Genomic DNA, 17,435 nt, shown 5'->3' with positions numbered 1-17,435 from the left:
CTGTGGGGGTATTTTTCCGTGGCAAGAACTGGGGGACTAGTCAGGTAGAGGGAAAGCTGAATGCAGCAATGCACAGAGACATCCTGGATGAAAACCTGCTCCAGAGCGCACTTGACCTCACACTGGGGTGACGGTTCATCTTTCAGCAAGATATGAGCCAAGATATCAAAGGAGTGGCTTCAGGACAACTCTGTGAATGTTCTTGAGTGGTCCAGCCAGAGTCCAGAATTTAACCCAATTGAACATCTTTGGAGAGATCTAAAAATGGCTGTGCACCGAAGCTCCCCATCCAAACTGATGGAGCTTGAGAGGTGCTGCAAAGAGGAATGAGCAAAACTGCCCACAGATAGGTGCACCAAGCTTGTGGCATCACATTCAACAAGACTTGAGACTGTAATTGCTGCCAAAGGTGCATCAACAAAGTATTGAGCAGGTGTGAAACTTATGTACATGTGATTTCTTTGTTTTTTTTTTTTTTACTTTTAATAAATTTGCAAAAATTTCCAAACTACTTTTTCTTGTCATGTGAGTCGAATTTTGAGGGGAAAAATGAATTTACTCCATTTGGAATAAGGCTGTAACATAGCCAAATGTGGAAAAAGTGAAGCGCTGTAAATACTTTCCGGATGCACTGTATAGTTTTGAATAATTTGATTTAGTGTTTGGAACATTAATCATTCTGTTGTGTTGCAACATGATCCAAAAGAAAACTGAAAGCTGAATATGCATGTCCCAGATAGTTTAATCTTTATAAACTACTGTGCAACTGATTTCGCTTGTTATATCCTGTCTGTTACTGTGGAGTTCTTTGTCAACAAAACATTGCTTTCCTTTTAGGATAGGGACTCTAAGGTAGCTTTCCTCCAGAAGGCAATAGACGTTGTGATGCTGGTGAGTGGCGAGCCCCTGACTGTTAAACCACAACGTATTGTGGCAGGCAGTGAGCCTGACAAAACCAATGAGCTTCTGCAGGTCCTCGCCAAGTGCTGCCTAAGCAAGGTCTGTGTTCTTGGGAGGACGTGTATGCATGCATGCACGCACACACGCTGCTGTAACATTGAAATCAGAGACGGAACAGATTTCTGCTCAAATTCCTAACCATCTCAGGAACTTTGAAATTAAAATAAGCAACAATTACAAGGCTTTCACCCTACAATGTCTCTTGATAATTTGGCCCCTCACTGAACATTATTTGGAAGTAGTTGTTATTATATAAAACACATTGGTATCAGTTGAATGACTATATGAACCAAGCATCTATATTTTGTGTGAGTTTCTCATAAATCTTCTACTTAGACGCTACTTTTAGGCTTTGATGTATAGTTAGAGCCACCAATGAATATATTTTTTTCTTTTTTGTGAAGCTTTCACTGCATTTGGTTCTTCAAAATCACGTTTATCTCTGTAAATAATGTGCAACCAAATGAAGCATTTCTAGTGAGCCATGGCTCTTCTGCACTCTGTGTAGATGTCCAGTGATGATGCAGTGAGGCGAGTTCTTGCAGGAGAAAAGTTGGACATACAGACCAAGGCCAGTACCTCTGGTTCTCAGGACAAGGAGAATAAGGAAGGACGTGAACGTCAGCTTGACAAGGAGGTGAGGGTGTTCATCCCAAGTCACTGATTTTTAATGTTTTGCTTAATCCCACACGCTGTCTTGGAAACTTCAAATTATGTTTTTAAAACAAGATAATAATCTCACAGTTATGACTGGTTTTATGGTCTTATATACCGATTTTTTTTTTGTGTGTGTGTGTGTGTGGTATGAACTATGTCAGGAGAGGATGATCCAAGAGCACAGTCGAAGTCGAGATCAGAAACGACACAAATCCAAAGACCAAGAGAGCCAGCAGCAGGATGGTGAGAAAGACCATCACCAAGACAGGGAGCATTCTGAAAAGAACCACCTCAAAGAACAGGATCATAGCAGAGATCGAGTCAAAGACAAGAGCCGTGACCGTGAACTAGACAAAGACAAAGGACGTGTAAAAGAGAGGGACAAGGAGAGGCTGAGGGACAGAGAGAAGGAAAAGGACAAGGGGCGAGACAAAGCCAATGAAAAGACAGGATCCGGACATTCCAACAGAGACAGACACAGAGAAAGAGACAAGGAGAAACGAAGAGACAAAGAGCAAGAGAGAGATCCCGAGCGACACAAAGAGGTTGAAGACAAGAGCAAAAGTTTGAAGAACAGCAATAGCAAGGTAATAGCTTACTTCATACACTGCTGTATAATTAACAAGTAAAGCAGTACTTTTAAAATGTTTTATGTTTAGGTCACAATATCAGAAAAACCTCAGCAAACCCCCAGCACTGATGAGTCCGTTGTTAAAGCCAAACCCATGCCAGAGGTAAGTGCTTGTCTGGCATTTGGAATATTTGAGATTTCTGTATTAATTGACAATGTGGTAATACCCTTTATCACATATTACAACAAAAATCTGCCCTATACTCATAAACCAGCCCTCATGATATACAAGAAAAAAGGACTCACAAATCATATACTTTTCCTATCAGTTTTACTGCCCTGGAAACTGTGACAATAAAATGAGGGCAATACAAAAAAAATAAATAAATAAATTGAAAATACCAGGGTTTGTGTAGCCCCACTTTTCATCCAATCAGGAGCCCCCATTTCTCAGCCTCGCCAGTGACACACCCCCATTTTGTGTTACCCTGATTCAGGATCCAGATCATTTAATTCAACAAAGATGTCTGATCAAGGTGAAAGAGCTTTAGTCTCCCTAGCAGAGAGAATTCTACAACTTGAGTCACATACTGAAGTTGTGAGACATCAAGACATGGAGAAGACACTCATGACTTTATAGCGAGACATAAGAACATTCTAAAATTTATATATCTACAGAATTTACCTGTGTTATTTGTTCCACATGATTCATGTGTATGATTATTCTTTAACTATTTTGATGATTATATAGATCAGAACTACTGTGTTATGCTATTTATTATTAGCATAAGTGTTGAATGAACATTATTGGTAATTATATGGTTCTTGTTCTTTATTTTTGTTGTAATATGTGATAAATATCTTATTACATGTCTGTTTATGTATCACGCCTTCGGACTTTGAGCTGTAGCCAGGTAGGGGTCAGTGAAGAATTACACAGAGGTCAAACTTTAAAAAATGTTCCAATCATGTTGAAAACTATATCATATTGCTTGTCTGATCATAACGATTCCAAAAAGGTATAGTTTGGACTATCTATGATGGAGTGTTCTGGAGTTATGGGGTAAAAATGGCAAAATGGTGACAAAGATCAGTTTCAGTTTGTACAGGAGTTAAAAGTTAAACTTGCACCAATTTCAGTAAAAAATGATGCAAATTATTGGTTGACATAAAAGGATTAATAAATGGAATGGTTTTGACTGTGTTGAATGTTTGGTCTTCAAAGTAAAGGTCAAACAAGGTCAACATCCATTGGATTCTATGACATGTGATATATGTTACCCTGTAACATGAAAACTAAGCATGGCAGATGGTGCAATCTAATCCTTATTAGAACCCTATTAACCCAAATAATAATATGCATCTGTGTAATTCTTCATTGACCCCTACCTGGGTGGGGTGGCTATCATACATTTTTTGTGTACGCCATGATACACTGAGGCTGGATTCTAAGTGTCATTTCTTGTCATTTCCGATTAGGTAAAAATTGATGACTGGCTCATGAATTATAATTACCTTGAACAATGTGTGAGAACGAGTCTAATAACTTTTGTCAGCCATTGCACCTAATGCACATATTTTGATAAAAAAAAAAATTAGACACGTTGTCACGGAACTGAATTCACTTTGGTTTTGGTCTGTGTGGAGAGCTACAATTAGCCATGGGTTGTTGCCCTTTGGCTGAGATATGCTCTAATCTGTCGTCTGTAGTAATTAAAATGATTTGCATTGAATGAGATCACTGGTAGTTTATTCCTGTGTCATTGAAAATGTGATAGTTTAATGTATGGCCTAACTCTTTGTTATTTGACTGTATAGCCTGCTGAAGCAGCTGACAACCAGGTAACTACTTACATATTAATAATAGAAGTGACATTTCATCTCTAGTGCCAAAAAGGTTTTTTTGTTTTCTGTCATCTGAGCCACAAAACCATTGACTGACTGAACGAAAGAATAAACACACTGAAGGGAAAACAAAGAAAAGAAGTAATGCTTGTATTCAGAATTGATAATTTACGTGATTAAAAACTGAAAAAAACATGCTGTCTCTCACTTTTGTTTTGTGCTACATGCAAAAATGTGTTGAAAGTGATACCGTATGCATTAACCCCAAATCTTTTTGTTTCTCTTTGTTCCCCAGTCTGACAGTCCAGCTAGAATACCACGGCCTTCATCTGCAAAAGGACAGAGACAAAGGCCCAAAATTGAAGGTCAGGGTAAAGTTCTCACATCCCTTCTACCCTCTTTATTTTAGCCATTTATGTAAATGTTGTTCAGGTGCAATTATTATTAAAAAATATATGTGGTCATTGACTACATTATAAAATTGGCGTAAAGGCTTTGAATTACTTTTCAGTATGACTTCCATGAAATAAATTGTGGCTCGATAGTTTCACTAGCATCATAGAACTAGCATTACGAAATGTACCTAAAATATTCCCAAATACTTGTTGTATAACCTTTAGTGCATCACATTGTTCAGTAATGAAGTACATAGTAGTTGTAGAGTGATAATGACTGTCCTTTGTCTATTTTTGTTCTCTCCAGATGAATCTGACAGTGAGGGAGGTAAGTACCTCCTTATCCTTTTTACTGAGAGCAGAAAGGCTGACATAAGTGCACGGATATACGGTGCATCCAGAAAGTATTCACAGCACTTCACTTTTGTTATGTTACAGCATTATTCCAAAATGGAGTAAATTCATTTTTTTCCCCTCAAAATTTGTCTCGCAACACCCCATAATGACAACAAGAAAAAAGTTATTTTGACATTTTTGCAAATTTATTAAAAATAAAAAACTAAGAAATCACGTGTACATAAGTATTCACACCCTTTGCTCAATACTTTGTTGACGCACCTTTGGCAGCAATTACAGCCACAAATCTTCTTATATATGATGCCACAAGCTTGGCGCACACATCTTTGGGTAGTTTTTCCCATTCCTCTTTGCAGCACCTGTCAAGCTCCATCAGATTGGATGGGGAGCATTGGTGCACAGCCATTTTCAGATCTCTCCAGAGATGTTCATTCGGATTCACGTCTAGGCTCTGGCTGGGCAACTCAAGGACATTCACAGAGTTTTTCAGAAGTCACTCCTTTGATACGTTGGCTGTGTGCTTAGGGTCATTGTTCTACTGAAAGATGAACCATCGCCCCAGTCTGAGGTCAAAAGCACTCTGGAGTAGGTTTTCTTCCAGGATGTCTCCATACATTGCTGCATTAATTTTTTTCCCCATCCTAACGAGTCTCCCAGTTCCTGCCGCTGGAAAAACATACCATGATGTTGCCACCACCATGGGATGGTGCTGGTTTCCTCCAAACATCATGCCTTTACCTTTTCGCAAACTCCAGGTAGGCTGCCATGTGCCTTTTACTAACGGGTGGCTTCTGTCTTGCCACTCTACCATACAGGCATGATTGGTGGATTGCTGCAGAGGTGGTTGTCCTTTTGGAAGGTTCTCTCTTCATGGAGGAATCCTGGAGCTCTAACAGTGTGACCATCAGGTTCTTGGTCATCTCTGTGACTAAAGCCCTTCTCCTCTGATCGCACCATTTAGTTGGGCAGCCAGCTCTAGCAAGAGTCCTGGTGGATCCGAACTTCTTTCATTTACGGATGATGGAGGCCACTGTGCTCATTGGGACCTTCAATGCAGCAGAAATGTTTCTGCACTGCATTGGCACCTTCAATGCAGCAGAAATATTTCTACACCCTTCCCCAGATTTGTGCCTTGAGACAATCCTGTTTAAGGGGTCAATAGGTAATTCCTTTGACTTTATGCTTGGCATGTGCTCTGACATGCACTGTCAACTGTGGGACCTTATATGTAGACAGGTGTGTGCCTCTGCAAATCATGACCAATCAACTGAATTGACCCCAGCTGGACTCCAGTATATGTATATATATATATATATATATATATATATATATATATAATATAATATACAGTGGTCCCTCGCTATAACGCGGTTCACCTTTCGCGGCCTCGCAGTTTGGCAGATTTTTTTTTTTTGTGCAATTTTACATGCTTTTTTTTTTTTTTTTACAGCGCATTGTGTTCTGCGTCCTTATCAGGCGGGCCAGTCGCGGCACCGGTCTGCATCACCGCGATTGCTCTCACTGCCTCCGATGCCCTTACTGAGTCTGCGGGTTCGGTAAGCACAGCAGCGGGCCACTCACACCACCCTCCTGTCTGCTGTGCGGAGCTGCGCCAAATCTGGCAACAGGTCCAGAGACTACGCTCGCTGTTTTGATGCGGATGTTGACCGCAGCCGCAAAGCTCCGTGGCCACCGAAAGAGGACTTGGATTCTTTGCAGGTCCCGCATCCGTACCTCCGGAGGCAGTGAGCAAATGGAGAGTTCTGCGTTTGTCTGTTTATAATCTTCTTGCCCAGAAGATAAAAGAGAGTGTTTACACAGGAGAGAAAAGTGAGAAAATGTTCATGCCTGTTTGAGAAAAGTGTATAAAGTGTGTAGTGAGAGGTTTTACAGCCTTAAAACATCTATATATATATATAGAGAGAGAGAGAGAGAGAGAGAGAGAGAGAGAGAGAGAGAGAGAGAGAGAGAGAGAGAGGAGAGAGAGAGAGAGAGAGAGAGAGAGAGAGAGAGAGAGAGAGAGAGAGAGAGAGAGAGAGAGAGAGAGAGAGAGAGAGAGAGAGAGAGAGAGAGAGAGAGAGAGAGAGAGAGAGAGAGAGAGAGAGTGAGAGTGAGAGTGAGAGTGAGAGTGAGAGAGAGTGAGAGTGTACATGTTGGCCTCAACTAAAAATTTATGGTTTTGGAGATACTGGGTTTTGCATCTGAACTCTTCATATTTGTATGCACAGTGCATCTGGTGAATGTCCTTGAGTGTCCCAGTCAGAGCCCGGACATGAATCTGATTGAACATCCCTGGAGAGATCTGAAAATGGCTGTGCACCAGCGTTCCCCATCCAACCTGATAGAGCTTGACAGGTGCTGCAAAGAGGAATGGGCAAAACTGCCCAAAGAGAGGTGCACCCAGCTTGTGACATCATTTTGAAGAAGACTTGAGGCTGTAATTGCTGCCAAAGGTGCATCAACATTTGATTAAAGGGTGTGAATTCTTATGTACATGCGATTTCTTAGTTTTTTATTTATTTATTTATTTATTTATTTATGAAATTTGCAAAAATCTAAAAAAAAAAAACTTCTTTCACATTGTCAGTATGGGGTATTGTGTGTATAATTTTGAGGGGGAAAAAAATTAATTTTAATTATTTTGCAATAATGCTACAACATAACAAAATGTGGAAAAATTTAAGCGCTGTGAATACTTTCCGGATGCACGGCAGGTACTTATGTACTCCCATAGGGAGTGCACGGTTTGCTTTTGCCTGTATTTTCCGAGGCTGGCTGACCAGCACATTTCCAGTTCTGGCTCCTTCATAACCCACGGTGTATTCAGAATGCACAAACAAAGTAGTAATAAATACGTACCCAGAAATACAACCAAATTCTGATGATTATACATCTCCTGTGTTACCACACAGCAGTAGAATATCTGTCTGACACTGCTTCAGTTTCACATGGCTTCATATGCAAACAAAGTTGTTGTCCCTTTGATACTTCCAAGTTCTACGAGTTCATTGATCAGTGACGGGTCGGTAAACATCCAATAGCCATTGTTGCGTTTGTGTTGCTTGAGCCTTTCATCGATCTACCCATACTCAATAAGCAGGAAAGCACAGCACTAAAGTGAATGGATGGAAGTTGTCTCAAGTGCCGTGTCCACATCACAGCTCTCCCATTGAAATTGTGAAAAGAGCCTTCCACTGTCACGTTCTCTCAAACTTTTCACAGTCACACTTCTCCAAATTTGGATAAACTTGTGCAGCTTTCTCAGCGAGACTCATCGGCTTCCAGCATAGTTTTCCCCTGCAGGGAACACCCCTTACAGCAAGAAAATTTTTCAGCTGTGGGACTGTAGTATTCCTGAAATTTTTGCACTCCTCCATGATGTCAGACTTGGATATAATGCATGTGAAAGTAACCGTAAACAAACACTAAAATAATTACAAAATAAAGCACATTAGTCAGGCACTGCTCAGTGAAAATCGTTACTACATATATTATATACGTATATACGTCACTACACTATATAATAATACTAACCGAATTGTGTTGATCAACTAAAAAAAACAAAGTGATGTTGAAATAACTTGTTAAATGCATCGTCACTTATACAACCTTCACAATGGAGTTGCACAGAGGATTTTCTTACTAAGAATCATGGCATGTCAGCTACAGTTTGCCACATGGCGTATGGAGACTTGAGCTTAGTCTTGAGCTGTTTATTGGCCTTGCTTAACTAAGTTGGGGGAAACATGTTTTCACCCTGTCCATCCAACTCAAGAACTCCTTGTCTGAATGAAACCATTTCATGGTGGTGCAAAATGGCTGTCATCAGTTATCCAGTATTGCTGCTGTGGATGCCATCTTGATTTTCATTTCCTCACAATAACTAAAGAACATCTTGTCCAATTGAAACTATTTCTTGCTTATGATGAATAGGAGAAGGCTAGAGGAAGGTTGTATTTGAAAATAGGGGTTGTTTGTTAATCAGTATGGCCATCAGGAGCACCTTTGTCATTTTTGTTTCGGCATTATAACTAAACAACACCTTGTCTGATTAAAACCATTTCTTTGAAAATGGGGTCTATACACCATATAGTAATTGTAAAGTGGCAGTCTGTCACTATACAAATAATTTCCAGACTTTATCATCACCTCTACTATGAAATCATACACCAACTTAACATATCAGCAGGGTTTTATGTCATGCTTTGCATTACGCTTTTCTTGCTTTAACATCCTTCTCTGTTCCATGAATGGAACTGTGACTGGTGATGCAATAGGCAAATGTTGCACCATTCTCATTTTCTCTCTTCACATCTGCAGAAGCCTATAATTCCTTGTCTGGGAGTCTTGGTGGCTTCCCTCACTAGTGTCTTTCTTGCACAGTCACTCAGCTTTTGACAGTTGTCTGCTCCAGACAGATTTCACATGCAGTTTCTCTTAATGGTTAATGCAAGTGACGTCCAAGATGCATTCATTCACTTGAAAAATGTTCACATATCCATCCCCGACTTGTCTCAAAGTGATTATATATTCAGTTTTATTATTTGGCTGTGATGCTATGTGTGCTCTGATTGGCTGATTTCTGGTCTAATATTTTCCCATATCAGACAGTCCGGTTCCCATGCCAATTGGTCTGGAAAGCGTATCACATTTGTTACAAACCAGAAAGCTAAAAACAGAATTAGAAAAATCAAGTCAGACATGAACGTACTCCATAAATATCTAAACAGCGTAGGAAAACACACACATTGAAAGCTTGCCAGCTAACGAATGGACCATCTGTTAGCAATTTCTTCGTGTAGGTGAAGTGAACAGTTCTGACTACGAGACATCAGCAGCTTTCATACTCGGGCGATACCGTAAGTTTCTGTATGGGAATATCAGACCTCTGTGTTTATCGGACAGACTTTGCTAACGCTCGGCCCATACTGAGTGACAGCACCTCGGTCTGATATTTTCCCATATAGACCTCGTGCTCAGTTAATAATCCTTTAATATTTATATGTCTTTTGGCTGTAAAAATGGAGGCACTATGTGTACAAATAGCTGTAATTCCTAAATGGTTAATGGAATATTTTTGTTAAACCACTTGAATCAAAACTAACAGTTTACACTACAAGCACATATTTGATTTTAACACCACTGTGGTGGACTAGAGAGGTAAATATAACACAATGCTAAAATATCTTTGTGCATGTAATTAATGAAAGAGTGTGTAGAATGAATGTGACCTTTTGACCCCTTAGAATAGGTCAAACTTACCCATCTTTGAAGTTTTCCAAAGTCTGTCCCCCAAGAATGCTCCCTGTGAATTTGAAGACCCTGGCATTAATAGGACTGGACTTACAGATGGACAGATGTTAAAATGTTAAAAATGTTTAATGAATGTACGTATCACCTCTGCATTTATGAAGTGAATAAAATTGAATGTTGCACAAAATGCACCTTGTGCAGTTACACATTTATTTCTTAAATAATATCTTATTTGTTGCTTAAAGGAAAACAATTGCTAAATAAAATATTTTGACATTGAACTGGAAGTCACTAATGCACTTTCACAGATAGAGACGCTCATGTAGCCCAGAGATCTGTCACCCTGGAAAATGGAGATGCTGGAGGCTACTCAGTGCCATCCAACATGGCCTCCAGGTCTGTGCAGTGAATACATCATTTACTTTGCATAATTAATGCCTTATGAAGTATATACTGTGGTTAAAAAAAAGTATGATCATTACCACTTTTAAATAAAAATATTTAGTGCAGCTATCACAAAGTGGCTTTTGACCCAAGACTAAAATTACTATAAACATTTATTTAAGTTTTTATTCAACAGTGTGCATTATTTTATCCTACAGCAGGATGTACACTCCACGGCCTGGCAGTGCTCGTCCCGCACCTCCCAGAGTGAAGAAACAAGAAAGCAACATTGACTCTGTCCCAGCTGAGAGGTGACATCACCACATGTTCTCACACATATTTTAGGTGGAATTCATGTATTTCACCAAATTCTATTGTTGGTGATTAAAGGTCTGCATTCAACTAAATACTGTTTTCAACTAAATATTTTTGCTTGTAGCAGGACCACTGAATCAGAGATGAACAAACTAAATGATCTGAATTTATGAGCAGAATGTATACATAGGACAAAATTATTACACCCCCCCCCCCCCCCCCCCCCCGCAATGAAATTTGTTGTTTTCTTCAAAATTTTCCTAAGTGCTATTTTAGAGCATGCAATTTTCAGCACAGTATTTCGAAGCATCCCATTTATTTTAATTTGCAAACAGAAACAAAATTATTTCACAAAAACTACCAGGGTCAAAATTATATTAGCTCCCTTATGCTGTGTTTACACATAACGACAACAAGCCATGAATGCTACGAAGTATACATTCTTGGCCGCTGATCACGAATGTGATGATTCGGGGCAGAGCCGTCAGGTCTCCTTAGGAACTGCTGCAACCTGTTACCACGCATTACAATTAATGGCAAATGTTGTTGGCGAATTATCAGGAACCATTTACGCACAGTCAAGAATAATGTTGCGTGCTGTTCCTCGCTATTGCTCGCAACAGCGCATCGTTACGTTCTGTCACATTGTAAATGAGGCGAATTGTCTCCACACACACACATATTTATCCTACCGTCGGCTGCTGAGCAGTTCAGATCGCTCCAGTTTGCTCCTCAAAGTCTAGATTAATCCACAGCAGAAGAACTTTATGATTGCATGCTTAGTTTGGCTCTGTGCCATAGAGTGGTGCAGAGAGGAGACAGAGAGAACCAGATGTGTGGCTCCACACAACTCTCGTCTCACTTGTTTCTCCAAACATCAGGTGCAGCAGCAGCAGGTAGAACACCTGCAGGAGCGCGCTGATGAGCATTGGAACGAGACTTTTAGCCGACTTGCCATCACTGTCCTTCTTCAGCATACTGCAGCAATGAAACTAAATGTGGTGCAGCAGGGTTTAATTGTGCGCACGTCAGAGGAGAACGCTGTCACGCTCTATTAAGGATCACCATTAATCAAGACGGATTATCACGCTCAGTTGCAACCTCCACGATATGAGGCGAAATGAGGGTGGTGGGTGACATTCATGTAAGATTTTTTGACAGCCAAAAACATGCTCCACAAAAATCAGGAATATCACGCACCAACACACTCTATTAAGAAACCTATTCAGATGTGTTAAGTCACATTAAGAATGTCAGGAATGTGCCAAGAATGACGCAAATATGACATTCGTAACGCGTCCTGCCTATGTGTAAACGCAGCATTAAGAACTGACTTTTCCGTTGACCCATAGCACAAACCATTGTTGTGCAATGATGTGCTTTAACTTTGTAATGCTTAAATCTTGTGAAATCAAGTTAAAACTAAGGGTCACCTTCCAATGTACATATAGTATAAAAACTTCAGTAAGGGTGTGAGTTGTCACTTGAGAAAGCATCATGCTAAAAAACTAAATAAATCAGTTTAGACTTGAGCAAAAGACATGCTTACAAAGCAGGAGGAGGACTTATCACAACATTTCCAGTTGTCAAGAACTGCAGTGAGAAGTATCATCAAGAAATTCAAAGAGAGCCACACAGTACAGTACAAGCCTGGCAGAGGTATGAAGTGAAATATTTCAAAGACTTTGGAAAGAAAACTCTGGAGACATGTCTAAAGACCCCAGAACAACTGCCAAGACACTAGTGAATGACTTAGCCAAGTCAGGAATTTTAGTCTCAAAGAAGACGATCACTAGAGCCCTGGACAAGAATGGATTGCGATGTTACTGACCAAGAGAAAGTCCACTTCTGCAGAAGAGACACCTTCAAGCCAGACTGAAGTATGCTAAGGACAACCTGGAGAAAGATTATATACTGGAAGCATGTCCTTTGGTCAGATGAATCTAAACTAGAGCTCTTTGACCATTGAGATGTTACTTATGTTTGGAGAAAGAAGGGAAAGGTGTATAACCCAAAGAACACTGTCCCCACTGTGAAACACGACAGTGGGAGTATTATGCTCTGGGAATACTTCAGTGCATCTCCTCAAGGTGGATGGAATTATGAAGAAAGGATATGTGAAGATTTTGTAAGAAAACCTCAAGTAGCCAGCAGTAAAACTGGGTCTGGGTCTTCACTTTGTCTTTCAACACGACGACGACCCAAAACATACGTCACTTCTGGTGAAGAAGAAACTACCAGAAGACCAAAGTGAATATTGACTGGCCTGCACACAACCCTGACTTGAATCCTATTGAAAATCTTTGGGTTGAACTGAAGACCAAGGTCCATGCCAGAGGACCATAAAATCTGGATTAGTTTGAGAGAGTCACCAAAGATGAAGGGGCTGGGATTCCTCAGGAGACATGTCTGAGACTTGTTGAAAAATACAACAAACGACTGCAGGCTGGTATCCAGCAAAAAAAAGATGCACAGTAGACCATTACCATCGGGGGATGCGGGGGCGCTAATAATTTTGACCTTGTTAATTTTAGTTTTTGTGAAATTTTCTTTGTGTGCAAAGTAAAATAATGTAAGCACTCAAAATAAAACTAGGATGTTAAGAAATGCTGTGTTAAAATTCCTTGCCATGTTAAAACAAGCACTTATAAAATAAAATTAAGAAGAAAATGTTACATTTCCTTGAGGGGGTCATAAATTTGTCCTCATAAAATGGACTGCATTTACAGTTGTATGTAAAAGTTTGGGCACCCCAATTATTTCCATGATTTTCTTTTATAAATCATTGGTTGTTTGGATCAGAATTTTCAGTTAAATATATCATATAGCAGACAAACACAGTGATATTTGAGAAGTGAAATGAAGTTTATAGGATTTACAGAAAGTGTGCAATAATTCTTTAAACAAAATTAGGCAAGTGCTTAAATTTGGGCACCGCAACAGAAAAAAATACATCAATATTTAGTAGATCATCCTTTTGCAGAAATAACAGCCTCTAAACGCTTCCTATAGCGTCCAGTGAGAGTCTGGTTGAAGGTATTTTGGACCATTCTTCTTTACAAAGCATCTCAGGTTTGTTGGTTTCTGAGCATGGACATCCCGCTTAAAATCACACCACAGATTTTCATTAATATTCAGGTCTGGGGACTGAGATGGCCATTCCAGAATGTTGTACTTGTACCTCTGCATGAATGTCTTAGTAGATTTTGAGCAGTGTTTAGGGTCGTTGACTTGTTGAAAGATCCAGTCCTGGCACAACTTCAACTTTGTCACTGATTCTGGATCATTGTTCTCAAGAATCTGCTGATGTTGAGTGGAATCCATGTGACCTGCAACTTTAACAAGCATCCCAGTACCTGCACTGGCCACAAAGCCACACAGCATGATGGAACCACCTCCAAATTTTACTGTAGGTAGCAAGTGTTTTTCTTGGAATGCTGTGTTCTTTTTCTGCCATGCATACTGCCCCTTGTTATGTCCAAATAACTTAATTTTAGTTTCATCAGTCCACAGCACCTTATTCCAAAATGAAGCTGGCTTGTCCAAATGTGTTTTAGCATACCTCAAGTGACTCTGTCGCGTGTGCACAGAAAAGGCTTCCTCTGCATTACAGCATCATACAGCATCTCCTTGTGCAAAGTGTGCTGTATAGTTGAACGATGCACAGAGACACTATCGCAAGATCATGTTGTAGGTCTTTAGAGCAGGTCTGTGGGTTGACTATGACTGTTCTCACCATCCTTCGCTTCAGCTTATCTGAGATTTTTCTTGGCCTGCCACTTCTGGCCTTAACTACTACTGTGCCTGTGGTCTTCCATTTCCTCAGAATGTGCCTCTCAGTGGAAACTGACAGTTGAAATCTCTGAGATAGCTTTTTGTATCCTTCCTCTAAACCATGATGTTGAACAATCTTTGTTTTCAGGTCATTTGCGAGATGTTTAGGGGCTCTATGTTGCCACTCATTAGAAGAGATGCAAAGAGGGGAAACATTTGTAAATGGCCACCTTAAATACCCTTTCTCATGATTGGATTCACCTGTGTAAGGAGATCAAGGGTCAGTGAGCTTACCAAACCAATTTTGTGTTCCAATAATTAGTGCTAAATGTATTCAAATCAATAAAATGACAAGGGTGCCCAAAATTATGCACCTGCCTAATTTTGTTTAATTATTGCACACTTTCTGTAAATACTAGAATCATCATTTCTCTTCTCAAATATCAATGTGTTCGTCTGCTATATGATATATTTAACTGAAATTTCTGATCCAGACAACCAATGATTTATAAAGGAAAATGATGAAAATTATCAGGCGTGTTCAGTCTTTTGCATACAACTGTATATAGTGCTTTTCCATCTGCATCAGACGCTCAAAGCGCTTTACATGTCAGTGCCTCACATTCACCCCGATGTCAGGGTGCTGCCATGCAAGGCGCGCACTACACACTGGGAGTAACTAGGGGATTAAGGACTTTTCCCAAGGGCCCTTAGTGATTTTCCGGTCAGGCTGGAATTTGAACTGAGGATCCTCTGGTCTCAAGCCCAACACTGAAACACTAGACCATCACCTCCCCTCTCTGTATACTCATGGAAAAGTATGAGCTAGAAGAGCATCTGGTGTAAAATGTACCATATCCTCATGTGGATTTCTGCCTGATCTGTGGTAAATTTGAGTAACCAGGGAAAAGTGAAAGCAAAAAACTTATGTTGAAGATCATGCTTGGATGGGGTAGTGTCCTAATTGTATTTGTTGTGCTATGGAACAGGTCTTATCAGTTACGGTCGTTACATTGTAGATTATAGGCTGTCTGTTTTTCAGGCTGGCGAGTGGAAAGTCATCAGCACAGGTCATTGTGGATGGAAAAAAGATTTCTGACCATGAGGAGGATGATGATCAGTTTCTTGTCAAGGAGTCTCTGGCTCCATATTCTGACATTAATACAACTTTGGAGGTAAGTGGCCTTGAACTAAAACTTTATTATATACATGGACAAACAATGGCAAAATTAATTGACCTTTTTTGGTTTTACAGGAGCCTGTACAAGAGCTAATTGATGAAGAGAAGCATGGTAAGGTGTCAAATTTTTATTTTTATAATTTTTCTTTTTGAAAAGGCAATGTATTTTTCTGACCTGTTTTTTTTTCATGAGCTGTTGATCATAATAAATATGCCTACAAAATTGGTGTTACTTTTTCCTCTCACTTTGCTATAGGTGGCCTTGTGAAAAAGCTCCTTGAGACCAAGAAAGACTATGAGGCATCACCATCAGCTCGCAAGTCCAAAGAGAAAGTATGTGTTCTCTTAGTAGTTCTGTTCCCTGTCCTCTAGAGGGCGGTATCTGCCCAGTTATCTTTAGCTAGTTCCTTATTGGCGAGTTAGTTGCCCTTTATCTCGCAATAGTATTCTCTCTGCAGAAAGCTTTGTAACCATTATTGAAAAGTGACACCCAACACACCTTTAGCAAGGTGTGTTGGGTGTCACTTTTCAATACACCTTATGAAAGGTGTAATTATAGACTATTTAATAATAAGCTCCAGATATTATAATAATAAAATACTCTTCAGGTGATTTTACTGACTCGAAAATTTAGGATTGAAAATGAAATATCTGTTGTTTTTAATTAATTATTTGTTCCCCCAATAGACTGTTAGTAAATCAAATTTAAAATTCTTATTCCATCAAGTGTGTTTTGTTTTTTAAATCAGTTTCAAGTTATGGACTTTATTTACTTTTTAAAATAATTTCTTTGCAGTTTAACAGACTGCCATGAGCATGATAACATAAGTACTGTTGTTAGGGCAGTAAATATCAGGTTTTGGGGTGGGATGACATATTGTCTGAATTGCATCAAATTAAATTTGTCATGTAATGCCAACAGCTCTGCAAATGCGGCTTTTCTGGGAGAAATCTATATAATAATAGTGATTTATAGAGCGCTTTTCAAGATCCCCAAAGCACTTCACATGTTCCATTATTCATTCACTCACACTTTCACACATTGGTGGTGGTGAACTACTGGTGTAGCCACAGCTGCTCTGGGACAAACTGACAGAAGTGTGGCTGCCATTCTGCACCTATGGCCTCTCAGACCACCACCTCATTCATACATAGTGGCAGTATGCAGATTTTTGACTGGTTGGGAGCTTGGATTCAAACTGCTGACCCTTCGGTCATAGGACAACCCGCTCTACCAATTGAGCTATTGCCACCCATATAAATTATGTACGCTGGGAAAACAGAATATTGATAGGACTAATATTTTTTGAGAAATTCGGGATATTAGGTAACAACAGTGAACAATGGTCATTGATAATTAAATTCTGGACTCAAGCCATTCCAGCAGAGGGTGGTAAATCATCTGTATATTAAAAGCCAAGTGGCCTATGTGTAGATTCTTGCATATAACTTAGATCTCAGACAAACTTGGGGGAGCTGACATTTGCCATTTGGTAGGCTTATGTATTTTGGGTCAAGAATGAATGCCGCCAAAACGGAACATTGATAGAACTAATATTTTTGGAGAAACTAGGGATATTACGTAACAACAGTGAACAATGGATGTTGATAATTACATTCTGGACTCACACACCACTCCAAGTCATTATAGAAACTGCATAAATTATTACCACCCTTGAAAATTGTCAGCCACCTATTTCCAAACATTCCCCAGTCTAGAGTCCGTGGATCCCCGTGGGCAATG

The 17,435-nt window shown here is 39.7% G+C and overlaps 1 protein-coding gene across 8 annotated transcripts in view; it reads left to right on the top strand.

The window, feature by feature from the left end:
* traf3ip1 (TNF receptor-associated factor 3 interacting protein 1) overlaps positions 1–17,435 on the top strand; it is a 54,526-nt gene that overhangs the window by 20,007 nt on the left and 17,084 nt on the right. Inside the window, exons 3-14 of one of the 8 annotated variants that reach the window (XM_034186630.1) lie at positions 838–999; positions 1,469–1,597; positions 1,779–2,204; positions 2,277–2,351; positions 4,007–4,030; positions 4,329–4,398; positions 4,736–4,756; positions 10,347–10,434; positions 10,641–10,733; positions 15,554–15,686; positions 15,767–15,803; positions 15,948–16,021. In XM_034186630.1, the coding sequence (XP_034042521.1) occupies positions 838–999; positions 1,469–1,597; positions 1,779–2,204; positions 2,277–2,351; positions 4,007–4,030; positions 4,329–4,398; positions 4,736–4,756; positions 10,347–10,434; positions 10,641–10,733; positions 15,554–15,686; positions 15,767–15,803; positions 15,948–16,021 (1,332 nt within the window). Of the gene's footprint in view, positions 1–837; positions 1,000–1,468; positions 1,598–1,778; positions 2,205–2,276; positions 2,352–4,006; positions 4,031–4,328; positions 4,411–4,735; positions 4,757–10,346; positions 10,435–10,640; positions 10,734–15,553; positions 15,687–15,766; positions 15,804–15,947; positions 16,025–17,435 lie in introns of all 8 variants that reach the window. The other 7 variants (XM_034186628.1, XM_034186629.1, XM_034186626.1 and 4 more) reach the window with 7 other exon arrangements.

Source organism: Thalassophryne amazonica, chromosome 14, assembly GCF_902500255.1.
Source record: "Thalassophryne amazonica chromosome 14, fThaAma1.1, whole genome shotgun sequence".
Classification (NCBI taxonomy): Eukaryota; Metazoa; Chordata; class Actinopteri; order Batrachoidiformes; family Batrachoididae; genus Thalassophryne; species Thalassophryne amazonica.
The sequence above is the reverse complement of the archived record's forward strand: the minus strand, read 5'-3'. Positions and strand labels throughout refer to the sequence as shown.